Here is a 13,927-nt window from a genome sequence, read left to right on the forward strand (position 1 = left end):
AGGGAAAGGGAAAGGGAAAGGATTCCCCTCTGAATTCCTACTGGAAGGTTTTTTTTTAGGAATTCCTCACTCACCCAGTGAGGTTTATTCCCCTCTGAGTTCATTCTGGAAGGGATTTTTTAGAAATTCCTCATTCAGTGGAGTTTATTCCCCTCTGAATTCATTCCGGAAAGGATTTTTTAGGAATTCCTCACTCAGGCGTTGCCATCACAAGGTACCAAATCTCTGCTCTGACTGTGGCACTCCTGATTTATGGTCCATCCAAAAGGGGAGAGTTTGGCAGCTGGGAACAGCTGGGAACAGCTGGAACAGCTCAGGGGAGCTCCAAACCACTCCTTTCCAGCTGGGAGAGGCTTTTGTGGAGATTTTAGGGTGGGAGAGGCAGAAATTAGCCAGAGCTGGAGCTGGCAGAGGCGCAGGAAGAGGGAGGGAAGCTTCCGGAAGCATTCCTGCTCCTGCTGCAGGGATCTGTGCCCTGGGAGCTGGCTGGGATCCCACTGGGATGAGCTGACTCGGAGCTGGAGCTGCTCTGGGGCAGCTGGGGAAGGGAAAATCCCCAGGATGATTTTTAGATGGTGACTGAGAGAGGCTTTATGTATCATTTTTGGTCTAATTTTCTAATTTTTGGCATAATTTTTTATATAATTTTCGATTTTTCTGCGTAACTTTTTGCCTAACATTCTATTTCTCAGCATAATTTTCTGCCTAATTTTCATCATAATTTTCTGGCCTAATTGTCTTTATAATTTTCTTCATAATTTCCTGCATCATTTTTGGCTTAATTTTCTATATAATTTTCTATTTTTCTGTGTAATTTTCTGCCTAATTTTCATTTTAACTTTTGGCCTAATTTTCTATATAATTTTCTCTTTTTCAGCATAAGTTTCTGCCTAATTTTCGTCCTAATTTCCCGCATCACTTTTTACCTAATTTTGTATTTTTTGACATAATTTCCTGCATAATTTTTTGCCTAATTTTGTATTTTTTGTCACAATTTCCCCTGGATCCCTTTCCCAGTGATCCTTTCCCTGGATCCCTTTAGCATGCAGCTGCTCCTGGCTGGAACTGGAGCCATAACAAACTCACAGCTCGTTATCTCTGGGGCTATAAAACCATTCCTGGTGGGATTTTGGCCACGTTCTGGGTGATTTTTGCCATTTCTGAGCCAATCCAAATGCACAGAGCGGGGCTGTGGGGATCTCTGAGGGAGCTCAGCCTCGTCTGGCAGTGGAAAGGGCTTGGGGGGAGGCCAGGGATTGTTGTGCAAAAAGAAAAAGGAAAAAATCCTGGCAGGGCTTCAGCAGGAAGGGAGAGCGGCAGGAAACGCTCGGGGCACGGGGCCAGGACAGGCTCAGGCTGGGACAGAGCTTCATTCAGAGCTTTTTGGGGTGAAAAGAGCCAGTTCTGGGACAGAGCTTCATTCAGAGCTTTTTGGGGTGAAAAGAGTCAGTTCTCGGCCAGTTCTGGGACAGAGCTTCATTGAAATCATTTTGGGGTGAAAAGAGTCAGTTCTTGGTCAGCTCTGGGGGTAGAGCTTCTTTCAGAGCATTTTGGGGTGAAAAGAGACAGTTCTTGGCTAGCCCCGGGGACAGAGCTTGATTCTAATTATTCAAATATTCATTTTGGGGTGAAAAGATTCACTTCTTGTCTGGGCTGAACATGGCTAGGGTTTGTTCAGGAGGCACAGATGGGATGGGATGGGATGGGATCCATGGGATGGGATCCATGGCATGGGAATGGATTGTCATTCCCACATTCCTCCAGGATGGAGCAGCATTGGGACATCACCTTATTTCAGTTATTTTGGGGTGAAAAGATTCAGTTCTTGGGTTGGGTTGGGTTCCTGCAGCTGGGAGAGGCTGAGAGTCCCTGGGATTTGCTCAGGAGGCACAAATGGGATGGGAGTGGGGATGGAATGGGATGGAAATGGGAATGGGATGGAAATGGGAATGGGGATGGGAATAGGGATGGGATGGGATTTATGGGATAGAATGGGAATGGGGTGGGATGGGAATGGGAATGGGAAGAGGGATGGGGTAGGATTTATGGGATAGAATGGGGTGGGGTGGGAATGGGAATGGGAATAGGGATGGGATGGGATTTATAGGATAGAATGGGAATGGGGTGGGATGGGAATGGGGATGGGGATGGGAAGAGGGATGGGGTAGGATTTATGGGATAGAATGGGAATGGGGTGGGATGGGAATGGTGAGGAGCAGACATGGATTCCCACTCCCGGATTCCTTGGGGATGGTGCTGAGGTGGCATTTCCTCATCCCTGAGGAGTCATCCCAGGTCCCCAGGCTGCTTGTGTAACTCTGCCTTTCATCTCTGACACGCTGGGAGCAGTGGGAGGATGGAAATTTGGGAGTGGAGCTGGCACAGCCTCAGCTTGCCAGCAGTGAAACTGGGATTCCTCAAGGGAAGCAGGATCTGTGGGATCTGCAATTCCATCAGTCAGCAGGAAAAGGACATTTTAACCCCAAAAATCTGGTGCTGTGCAATTCCTTCAGTGAGCAGGAAAAGGATGTTTTAACCCCCAGAAATCCAGTGCTCTGGAATTGTATCAGTTAGAAGGAAAAGGACATTTTAAATGTCCTTTAAATCCCCAAAACCCCAGGGATGGACTTGGGCATGGTGTGCCCTTGAAGGGTGGGAAATCAGGGGTTGATCAGGCCCTGAGATGCAGAAAGAAAAATCCCTGAGCAGCAGAGCCAGGTGTGTGGGAGGGTTTGGGATTGAATTTTGGGATCTTTTTGCTTTCCACTCCCAGCTTATCTCAGAGTTCCTCTCTCCAAGCTTCCTTAGGATATAAAAGTACCTGAAAAATGCTGGATAAATGTAATTTTCTTTGCTTCCTGGATCTCCTTTACAACCAAATAAATCACTGGGATCTCTGCCCTTGCATTCAAACCCTTTAAACCTTTTCCATCAAGCCCATACCAAATAAAAAGCTCCAATTTTTTGCACCTTGTGTTCCCCAGCCCCAAAAACATCTCCCTCCTCCACAGAGCCCAAATTTATCCATGGGTTGGGATAAAAATAGGCGGTAAATTATAGATGAATAAATCATAGAATAGATGAAGGAAGATGAACATAAATGAATAAATGATAGAATTATATTAAATTACAGACAGGAAATCTGCTGCCGGGATTGCAGATTCCACAATGGCTTCCCTGGAAAGACAATGATGCCCAGGAAATCCAGCTCTTCCCTCTTTTCCAGCTGCTCTTTGTGCCCAGCTATCAGCAGCACGAGGAAACCGAGTGGAAAAATTGAATCTGGCAGCAGATGCATGAAGGCACACGAGCCCCAAACCCAGGCACCAAAAATAGCTGAAAGAGGGGGGGGAAAACCTGAAAAGAGCCTTTTTAACAATTCCTTTTCTTTCCAAAGCTTTGCCCCCAGGCACAGCCACGCTGCTGTTTGTGCGTGTGGGAGGCAGAGCAGAGTGGGAGAGCTGCTGTTTCTTTATTTTATATTTCTTTGGTTTGTTATTCCATGGAAAAACTCACTTTTTGTTGTTGTTTTTTGGCTGTGTTTTCCATGTTTTCCAAGGGCTGGTGGTGGCCAGGGCCCTGGGCACTGAGCTCCAGCCTGGATTTCATTTTCCAGGGGGTTTGGAGGGAGTTTAGGAAGGAAGAAAAGGGGCAACCCAGCATTTTTTTACTGGAGAATATTCCTGGGACGAAGACACCCAGAGCCCGAGACACAAATCCTGATGGTTCCTGCAGGAATGTTGAGGATTGAGGGTGTCCTGTCCTTTTCCTGAGAGCAGGACCAGTTCATGTCCCTCCAAACCCCATCCCTGCAGCTGGCACATGCTCAGGGCTGGGATTTTTCCAACTTTGGCTGGAATATTTCAGGAACCAGCTTTTAAAATCCTGATCCCACAAACCTGTGAAGCTCCCTGACTAAAATTAGTATTTCAAACCTTGGTGGTGTGAGGTTTGACCACATTCCCAGGTGTGTGGTTAAAGAAATCACCCTCTGAGTGCTGTGCCAGGGAACACCCTCAGCTCTGCAGGGTTTGCTGCTCTCTGCCCTCCCAAAATCATTCCAGGAGCACATTCCTGAGCCTGGGAATGCCTCCTGCAAGTGGCTGATGTCATGTTTGCCTCGGAGAGGGAGGCCTGGTGACCTTTGCAGCTGGGCTGTGACAGCTCCTCGCTGTCACATCTGCCTGCTGACGTGGAAAAGGAGCAGATCCCAAAATCCTGGAGTGGATTTATCCCTATCCAAGCACAGCCCCACGTGTGTGGAGGAGCTTTTCGGTGTTCAGAGGCCCAAGGGCTGCTCTGTGTGGGTCTCAGGGGTGGTGCCTGAGGTTTAAAGGTCATAATTCAGCACTTCAGACAGCCTGGAAATGGGATTTGGTGGTGCTGGAATGAGGAATTTGTGCCTGGTGGGGCTGGATGGAACAAGGGTTATCCCTGTGTCAATTAGCACTGCTGCTAATTAACAGAACAATGCCACTAAATGAATTTGCTGGGGGTGTCTTCCCAGCCCTAGAATCATCTGGATCATCTCCATCTCTTTTCCCAGCCCTGGACTTCATTCCTGAGGGATTCAGCACCAACATCCCAGTGGGAATAGCGAGTCCCTCAGCCCCTCTGATCCTCCTCACCCCTTCCTGGCCTCCTACCCAATCATCACAAGCCACCAATTAATGATTCCTTGCTGCTAATTAACGATTCCTCCTCGCTGGTCTGTTGCAGGGCAACCATCGATGAGGTGGAAACGGATGTGGTGGAGATCGAGGCCAAGCTCGACAAGGTGAGGGCAGATTGTGGTCTGAAGGACACTGCTGGATCCCCTGCTCAGGAATGGGGTCCCTCCAGGTGTCCCCTAAAATCTGAACCCATTTCCAGCCGTTAAATTCAGATTTAGCACCCCAGACCTGGGGCCTCGTAGGTGTGGTGGAGATGGAGGCCAAGCTTGGCAAGGTGAGGGCAGATTGTAGTCTGAGGGGGACTGGTGGATCTCCTGCTGAGGAATGGGGTCCCTCCAAGTGTTCCCTAAATTCTGAGCCCTTTTCCAGCTCATAAATTGATGTTTAGCACCTCAGGCTTGTCCCCAGGACTCCTCTGAGCTGGGATAAGAGCTCCAGTCCAGCTCCTCCTGGGACAGGCTGTCCTGTCCCAGGATGGGATTTCATCCCTGTCCTGGACTGGGATTTTACCCCTGTCCTAACCTGGGCTGGGATTTTATCCCTGTCATTTCCTGGGCTGGTATTTTACCCCTTTTCTTTGTTGGGTGGGATTTTGTCCCTGTCCCAGGGTGGGATTTTCCCTCTGTCCCACCCGTGACAGTTCCCAGCACAGCAGGAACGGGAAGGGCGCCTGTCCCAAAGCTCTGGGCTGGGTGTGGGACAAAGCCAGGCTGGTCTAAAGCCCGTGCTGAGCTCATGTCTGTGTGTCCCCTTGTCCCCATGTCCCTGTCCCCATCTGTGTCCCACGTGTGTCCCCCTGTCGCTGTCGGCGTGTCCCCAGCTGGTGAAGCTGTGCAGTGGCATGCTGGAGGCTGGCAAGGTTTACATCACCACCAACAAACATTTCGTCAGCGGCGTGAGGGACCTGTCCCAGCAGTGCAGGAAGGACCAGATGATCTCGGTGAGCCTGGGGGGCTGGGGGTGCTCAAATTCCTGACTGGGGGGCTGGGGGTGCTCAGGGGGCTGGGGATGCTCAGATCCCTGTTCCTGGCTCAGGGGGGAAGATCCCTGCTGCTGGGAATGGATCACAAATCCAAGCCCCTCACGCTGCTTAAGCAGCCACTGAAAATAAGATTTGGTGGGAAATCAGAGTGAGATCCACTCAAAATGAGATTTGTGTTTGGAGGGATGCAGAGAATCTGATAATACCAGGCTGGCAGGTCAGAGATCCATTTAAAATGGGATTTGCTGGGAGGTCAGTGTGAGATCCATTTAAAATGAGATTGGGTGAGAGGTCAGGCTGAGATCCACTCAAAATGAGCTCTGGAGGGAGATCAGAGTGAGATCCACTCCAGCTGAGCTCTGCAGGCAGGTCCAGGCTCTGCAGGCAGTGCTGGGCTCTGCAATGTAGGTCAGTGAGCAGCAGGGATTTGGGAGGTGAGCAGCCCACGCAGAGCTGCACACGTGGAGCTCAGCTCTGCACTGCCAAGGAAAGGCTCCAAGGGCTCAAAACCCTCCCGGCAAGGACCAGGGGCTCCTTAGAGCCTTCCTGAGCCTCCGCCCAGCCCTGGCAATGAGGGGCAGCTGCTCCTCTTCACTGCCAGGTCCCTTCGCCTTATTTATTTTTATTTTATTTTATTATAATTTTATTTTATTTTTATTTTTTATTTAATTTTAATTTTGTTTTATTTTTCAATTTTTATTTAATTAATTAAATTTATTTCATTTAATTTTTATTCCTTTTTTAATTGTATTTTATTTCATTTTTATTGTATTGTATTTTACTGTATTGTATTGTGTTTTATGGGATTATTTTGTGGGATTTTATCCCTGTCCTTTCCTGGGATGGGATTTTCCCCTGTCCATGTACTGTATTTTATTGTATTTTATTTTATTTTTATTATTGTATTGTATTTTTGTTTTTTCAGGAGTGCCTGGATAAATTTGGGGACAGCCTACAGGAAATGATCAATTACCACATGGTAAGGGGCTGCCTCCTCCTCTCCCCTTGGGTGCTGGTGGCATTGCTGATGTCCCCTGTGTTTGCCACAAACAGAGGTCCTGCAAGGGGGACAAAAAAAAGGACGAGAATTCACCAAAATCTTGCACTCCAGAATTTTCTTTTCTTCCTTTTGGGCAGCAGAGGGAGGACACACAGAGCCCTGAGGAGGATTTTGGCTGGTAAAAACCTTTTGGGGGCAGATTTTTTTCCCCCTTTCTCAAAATAATTGATATTTTTTCCCCTCTTCTCTCTTCCAGATCCTGTTTGACCAGGCCCAGAGGTCGGTCCGGCAGCAGCTGCACAATTTTGTCAAAGAGTGAGTGTTTATTTAGTGTTTGTCCTTTTCCTTCAATTTGCAGCTTCCTGAGCTTCCCATTCCTCCTGTCCTGGGAATGCAGGGAGCAGAACCAGAACCTCCCTGCAGGGCTGATCCTGCAGGATGAACATCCCAAAATACACCTGCAGGGCTGATACTTCAGGAAAAACCCAAACCCATCCCAAAGTCTGCAGAGCTGATCCTGCAGGATAAACCCATCCCAAAATCCACCTGCAGAGCTGATGCTGCAAGATAAACCCATCCCAAAGTTCAAATCCTGCAGGGCTAATCCTCCAGGATAAACTCCTCCCAAAATTTAGATCCTACAGGCCAAGCCCATGCCAAAATCCATCTGCAGGGCTGATCCTACAAGATGAACATCCCAAAGTTCAGATCCTGCAGGGCTGATCCTGCAGGATAAACTCATCCCAAAATCCATCTGCAGGGCTGATCCTCCAGGCAAAACCCATCCCAAAGTTCAGATCCCTACAGGCCAAACCCATCCCAAAATCTGCGGGGCTGATCCTGCAGGATAAACTCCTCTGAAAAATCAGACCCTGCAGGGCTGATCCTGCAGGATGAACATCTCAAAGTTCTAAAGAAAGACTTGACTGAAGCTGGAATGGACACGCTGGGCTGAGCTGGGATCCTGCTGACACCCCTGTTTTATTCTCACTTTCTAACCTTGTTTTCTCCCCATTTCTCCCAAATTGTCCCATTTGTGGCCCCAGTGACGTGAGGAAGTTCAAGGAGACCAAGAAGCAGTTTGACAAGGTGCGAGAGGACATGGAGATCTCTCTGGTGAAGAACGCGCAGGCGCCGCGGCACAAACCGCACGAGGTGGAGGAGGCCACGGGCACGCTGAGCATCACCAGGAAATGCTTCAGGCACCTGGCCCTGGACTACGTGCTGCAGGTGGGGGCACCTCACGCTCTGAAGCCTCTGGGTTTCAATCTTCTGTTTGTCAGATTTACTGGGTGGGTCTGGGCTTCATATTAGGGGAAGTTGTCCTGCTCAAATTCAGGATTTTCCTGATTTTCCCAACTTTTCTGGATGTCCGTTGCGGCTGTTGGGCAGCTCCAGCTGCTCAAATTCAGGATTTTCCTGATTTTCCTGACTTTTTCTTTTTTTGAATTTCAATTTAAATCCTGCGTTAGGCTCTCTTCACAGAGCAGGGATGTTGGAATAGGGTTTGGTTTTTTTTTATTTAGAAACGGGGTAACTGAGAGGTGTTTGAAACTCTTTTATTCTGTTTTCAGTCTCATGTGAAGGGTGAGACAGTACAGATGTTGTAATTCACACCATCACAATCAGAAGTTAACTGTTTTCTTAATTTCTTAGTTATACTAATTTCTTAATTATAATACATAGTAATTATATTACTAATTTCTTAATTATAATGTGATATAAGTGTTTCTTGGCCTATCAGTGTTAGTTATACCATGCTGTAAATGCTTTAATAATCTAAAATTACCCTTTTAATAAATCATTTCAATAAATTCTATAAAATTTATACATATATACATAAATTATATTAAAATTATATCAATATATAAAATAATTAAACAGTAAATTATATAGTACATATAAATATATATTACAATATCTATATAAAATTTATATATATATACATACACAAATAAATTATATAAATTATCATAACATCCTTTCAATAAATTATTTGCTCTTAGTAAGAGAAAGGAATATAAGTTTCCCCAGCAGTGATTTTAACCAGGTGAGAAGTGTGCGTTTATTGCACCTTTTCCAGAACCCACCTTACAGGCACTTTGCACTGGAATAATTCAGGAATAATTTGGGATTGATTTCCCAGTGGATCTGGAGATTCCCAGGCTGGCTTTGCTGCTGGTGCTGAGAGGAATATTTTGATTTTTTTCCCCCAGATCAACGTGCTGCAGGCCAAGAAGAAATTTGAGATCCTGGACGCGGTAAGAGCTGCAGGAGAGGAGCCCTGGCTGCTCCTCGGGGAGAAAATTCAATTTTTGGGGATTTTCAGGTGCTGCTTTCCCTTCTTTGTGCCCACAGCAGAGTGCAAGGAAGGAGAAGAGGGATAAATTGCTTGGGGAAAGTAAAGAATAAAGTATTAAGAAAGAAAAATTAAAGAAAGTAAAAATAAATTATTTTGAGGGGGGAAAGGGTTTAGGGTTTTTTACTCTACCCCAGGAAATGGAGTAAAGCAGGGATAAATTGCTTTGGGAAAGTAAAAAAATCAAAGGTTAAACCCATTTTTTATGGGGAAAAAGGGTTTAGGATTTTTTACTCTGCCCCAGGAAAGGCTGATTTGTGCCCACAGTGAAGTGGAAGGAAGGAGAGGGATAAATTGCTTGGGGAAAATATAAAGAGTTAAACCTAATTTTTCTGTGGGGAAAAAGGCTGAGGATTTTTCACCCTGGCGCTGACCCAGCTGTTGTTTCCATCCCCAGATGTTGTCCTTCATGCACGCGCAGTTCACCTTCTTCCAGCAGGGCTACAGCCTCCTGCACGAGCTCGACCCCTACATGAAGAAATTGGCCACCGAGGTGAGGGGGGGCCTGGGCTCTCCTGACCCCCAAAAGGGTTTGGGACCCCCAAAAGGGGTTCCCCTTTTGCTGCCCCATGGCCAGCAGGGAACACCAGGGGCTGCTGCACGAGTGGGGCCCACCCCGAGCTGGCTTTTGGCCTCCCTTGTGCCCCTTTTCCCTCCTTTTGGCCTCCTTTTCCCCCCTCCTTTTTGCCTCTTTTTTGCCTTTTTCTTGCCTTCTTTTCCGCCTTACTTTTCTCTCCTTTTTCCCTCCTTTTTGCCTCTTTCTTTCCTTCTTTTTTCCCCTTTTTGCCTCTTTTTTCCCTGCTCCTTTCCTCCCTCCTTTTCCCCTCTTTTCCCCCCCGCTTTTTCCCCCTTTCCTCCCTTTTTGGTGCTTTGGGCCCAGGATATCTCTGTCCCACCCCATCCTCTCCATCTCCATCCTGATTTTCCCCCGTTGCTTTTCCAGCTGGACCAGCTGGTGATCGACTCAGCCGTGGAGAAGAGGGAGATGGAGCACAAGCACGCCCTGATCCAGCAGAGGGTGAGCTCCAAATTCCCAAATTCAGTATTTTCCTGGAAATTCCGGTTTTTCCTGACTTTTCTGGATGTCCCTCGTAGCTTTTGGGCAGCTCCAGATTCCTCAAATTCAGGATTTTCCTGATTTTTCTGATTTTTGTGGATATCCCTGAGAGCCTTGGGGCCACCTCAAATTCAGGATTTTCCTGATTTTCCTGCCTTTTTCTTTTCAAATTTAAATGTAAATCCTACATTTAATATTCAAGTCAAAATAAAAAAAATAAGCAGAATTTAAATAGAATAAATTTCTTTTTGTTCTCACAATAGAATCTGAGGCATCTCAGATTTTCCACCCTTGGCAACGATTCCCAGCCTGAAGGTTGGGAATAAATAATGAATTACTGTTAATAATAATAAATTAAATTAATTTAATTATTTTTCTTTCTCTCCTCTTCTCCCTGCATTGCTGCCTGGCCCTGCAGACCCTCCTGCAGGTGAGTTCCCACCTGGATTTCCACCCTGATCCCAGAAATCCTGTGCAAAACTTTGGCATTTTGGCAGATTTGACCCTTTTTCTTGCTTTATTAACCCCTCTCCACCCTGATCCCCTGGGGCCTGTCATTCTGAGTCTCTTTCCTCTCCCCAGGATTTCTCCTACGATGACTCCAAGGTGGAATTCAACGTGGATGCCCCCAACGGGGTGGTGATGGAGGGGTACCTGTTCAAGAGAGCCAGCAACGCCTTCAAAACCTGGAACAGGTGAGAAATTATTCCAAATAATTACTCCAATTAATTGAAATATTAATTTTAGCAATCAAATAAATATTTATATTTATATTTAAATTACATATACTTAATAGAATAAATAAATACAATTCATTAATTATAAATACATTAATGATGATATTCATAATTAACATATTCCAATTAACTGATATAATTCAAATTTCACCTGATCTTGGGGCTGAGGCTCTGCACTCTTCCCTGCCTTACCCAACCCTTTCAAACAACTCTAATTCCAAACCTTTTTGGAAAAGGAATACCCCAATCTTATGGAATTAATTAATTTTTTTAATTAATTAATTTTTTCCATGCAAATAAAGGCAATTTCTGTGTGTAAACAGTCCATTAAAGCATTTAATTAATGTATTTATTTAATTTATTTTATTTTATTGATTTATTTCAAAACCTAATGAAAATTGGAATTTTTAATGGGGAGGTGCTGATGTCTGTCTGTGTGCTTGTCCCCCCTCAGGAGATGGTTTTCCATCCAGAACAGCCAGCTGGTCTACCAGAAGAAGCTAAAGGTCAGTGCAGCTGCCCCAGGTGACAGCAGGGGATGAACCAAGTGATTGGTTAATTACTTAATTAGTTAGTTCATTAACCAGCTGCTTGGCTGGGGAGGAGCAGGGATGTGGATCAGGGGACAGCAAGGCCATGAGTGGGCTCCAGGAAAAAAGCAGCAAAGGTTTATGAAATAATTATTTATTAAGTAATTATTTATGGAATAAATATTTATTAAATATGTATTTGTAAAATAATTATTAATTAAATCATTACTTATTAAGTAATTATTTTGGGTGGTTGGGTTAGGAGTTTGGGGGGCTTGGGAAAGCCTTGGGGGGGGTTTGAGGCAGGAAAGACTTTGAAAGTGTTGGGAAGGAATTTGGAGGGTTTGGGCAGGAAGGATTTTGGGAAGGAATTTGCAGGAGGTGGGAAATAATTTGCAGGGCTTGAGGCAGGGGGGGACTTTGGAAGTTTTGGGAAGGAATTTGCAGGGTTTTGGCAGGGGGAACTTTGGAGGTTTTGGGAAAGAGTTTGGAGGTTTTGGGAAGGAATTTGGAGGTTTTGGGAAGGAATTTGCAGGGTTTGGGCAGGGGGGGACTTTGGAGGATTTAGGAAAGAGTTTGGAGGGTCTGGGCAGGAGTTTCCCAGTGGTGCCCTGGCCCCAGGAGCCCCCCAAGCCCCTCCAGGCCCCGCTGTGTCCCCAGGACGTGCTGACCGTGGTGGTGGAGGACCTGAGGCTCTGCACGGTCAAGCCCTGCGAGGACATCGAGAGGAGGTTCTGCTTCGAGGTTGTGTCCCCCACCAAGTGAGTTTGGGGCTCCCCACAGATCCCTGGGTTGGAGTGGCAGCACCTCTGGCTGTCCAACCTTGTAGGAGGCATTTTTACCTGGAAACTTTGGGATGGGAAAAAGCCCCAACCTTGTGGGGCTGGAAAGTTTGGAAAGGGAACAACCCCAACCTTAAGGGGTAAATTTTGGCTGGAAAGTTTGGAGGGGGAACATCTTTGGCTGTTCAACCAACCTTGTGGGGCTCATTTTTATCTGGAGGATTTGGGGTGGGAAAAAGCCCCAACCTTGTGGGGCTGGAAAGTTTGGAAAGGGAACAACCCCAACCTTAAAGGGTAAATTTTTACCTGAAGGTGTTGAAGAGGGAACACCCCAAGCTTGTGGGGTTAAGTTTTAACCAGAAGCTTCAGAGTGGGAACACCCCAACCTTGTGGGGTTAATTTTTGCCTGGAAAGTTTGGAGTGGGAACACCCCAACATCACAGGGTTAATTTTTACCTGGAAAATTTGAAGTGGGAGCACCCCCAACCTTATGGGGTAGATTTTTACCTGGAAGCTTTGTAGTGGGAACCTCCCAACCTTGTGGGGTGAATTTTTGCCCTGCTGCAATTCCGGTGCTGAGGATGAGGAGGAGCAGCCTCACCCCAAGCCCTGGTGGTGTTTTTGGCTCTCCCCACCCCGTTGCAGGAGCTGCATGCTGCAGGCTGACTCGGAGAAGCTGCGCCAGGCCTGGATCCAGGCTGTGCAAGCCAGCATCGCCTCCGCCTACCGCGAGAGCCCCGACTGCTTCTACATCGAGGTGAGCCCTGGGAAGGAAGGCTTGGAACTGCTCCTTTTACTGACTTTTTAATACTTTATACAGCTCAGGAAAGAGGGGGAGATGTAGGAAGTTGATTTGTAAAAAGAATTCTCAAAATCTGGCAGAAAGCTCACTCAATCTTGTACATGTATATGCAAACACTGAGATAAGCATTTACAACATAGTGTAACAAAAGCTAATAAGCCAAAAAACACTTAGAGTATGTTGTAATTAAAAAACAGTTAGCTTCTAATTGTAATAATTAAATTATAACATCTCACTCTGAAAATAAAATGAAAGTTTTTAAAACACCTCTCAGTTACCCCATCTCAAGAAAATCACTTAATCCAACACTAAGATATCATCCCCCTCCTTTAGAGCCACTCCAAACCAAGCTGAGTTTGCTCTCCTCCAGGTGTTAATCTCCTGATTTATTGGAGGTGCTCATCTCCTGAGTTTTTGGAGGTGCTGCAGGTGTTCATCTCCTGATTTTTTGCTTTTCCCTGCAGAGGCTGGACAGAACAGCCTCCCCCTCCACCAGCAGCATCGACTCAGCCACGGATTCGCGGGAGCGGGGCGGGAAGGGGGAGCCGATCCTGCAGAGGGTGCAGAGCATCCCTGGGAACGAGCAGTGCTGTGACTGTGGGCAGCCAGATCCCCGCTGGGCCAGCATCAACCTGGGCATCCTGCTCTGCATCGAGTGCTCCGGCATCCACAGGTGCTGCTGGGCTGTGGGATCCCGGGAAATAGTGGGGAAAATGGGCTGGGGTGGAGGGCAGGATCCTGGGGAAATGGGCAGGGGTGGAGGGCAGGATTCCAGGGGAAAATCCTGGGAAAAATGGCTGGGGATGGAGGGCAGGATCCCAGGGAAAATGGGAAGGGATGGATTAAAAAATTCCCAGGAAAAAAAGCCCGGGAAGGATTAAAAGATTCCCAGGAAAAATGGTCAGGGATGAAGTGCAGGATTCCAGGAAAAGTGGCAGAGCTGGAATTACAGAGAAATAATTCAGAACTCATTAGGGAAATTCTGGGCTTGTGGGATTGTAATTA

General features: G+C 46.6%; 1 protein-coding gene across 1 annotated transcript in view; it reads left to right on the plus strand.

Moving 5' to 3' along the window:
* ACAP3 (ArfGAP with coiled-coil, ankyrin repeat and PH domains 3) overlaps window positions 1–13,927 on the plus strand; it is a 35,080-nt gene that overhangs the window by 13,577 nt on the left and 7,576 nt on the right. The window contains exons 2-15 of the mRNA XM_063176753.1: window positions 4,720–4,777; window positions 5,494–5,613; window positions 6,581–6,634; window positions 6,912–6,970; window positions 7,702–7,885; window positions 8,872–8,916; window positions 9,412–9,507; window positions 9,958–10,032; window positions 10,490–10,501; window positions 10,654–10,766; window positions 11,263–11,314; window positions 11,999–12,099; window positions 12,766–12,877; window positions 13,387–13,595. Of these exons, the coding sequence (XP_063032823.1) occupies window positions 4,720–4,777; window positions 5,494–5,613; window positions 6,581–6,634; window positions 6,912–6,970; window positions 7,702–7,885; window positions 8,872–8,916; window positions 9,412–9,507; window positions 9,958–10,032; window positions 10,490–10,501; window positions 10,654–10,766; window positions 11,263–11,314; window positions 11,999–12,099; window positions 12,766–12,877; window positions 13,387–13,595 (1,290 nt within the window). The remainder of the gene's footprint in view (window positions 1–4,719; window positions 4,778–5,493; window positions 5,614–6,580; window positions 6,635–6,911; window positions 6,971–7,701; window positions 7,886–8,871; window positions 8,917–9,411; window positions 9,508–9,957; window positions 10,033–10,489; window positions 10,502–10,653; window positions 10,767–11,262; window positions 11,315–11,998; window positions 12,100–12,765; window positions 12,878–13,386; window positions 13,596–13,927) is intronic.

This window comes from Melospiza melodia, chromosome 26 (assembly GCF_035770615.1).
Source record: "Melospiza melodia melodia isolate bMelMel2 chromosome 26, bMelMel2.pri, whole genome shotgun sequence".
NCBI classification, from domain to species: domain Eukaryota; kingdom Metazoa; phylum Chordata; class Aves; order Passeriformes; family Passerellidae; genus Melospiza; species Melospiza melodia.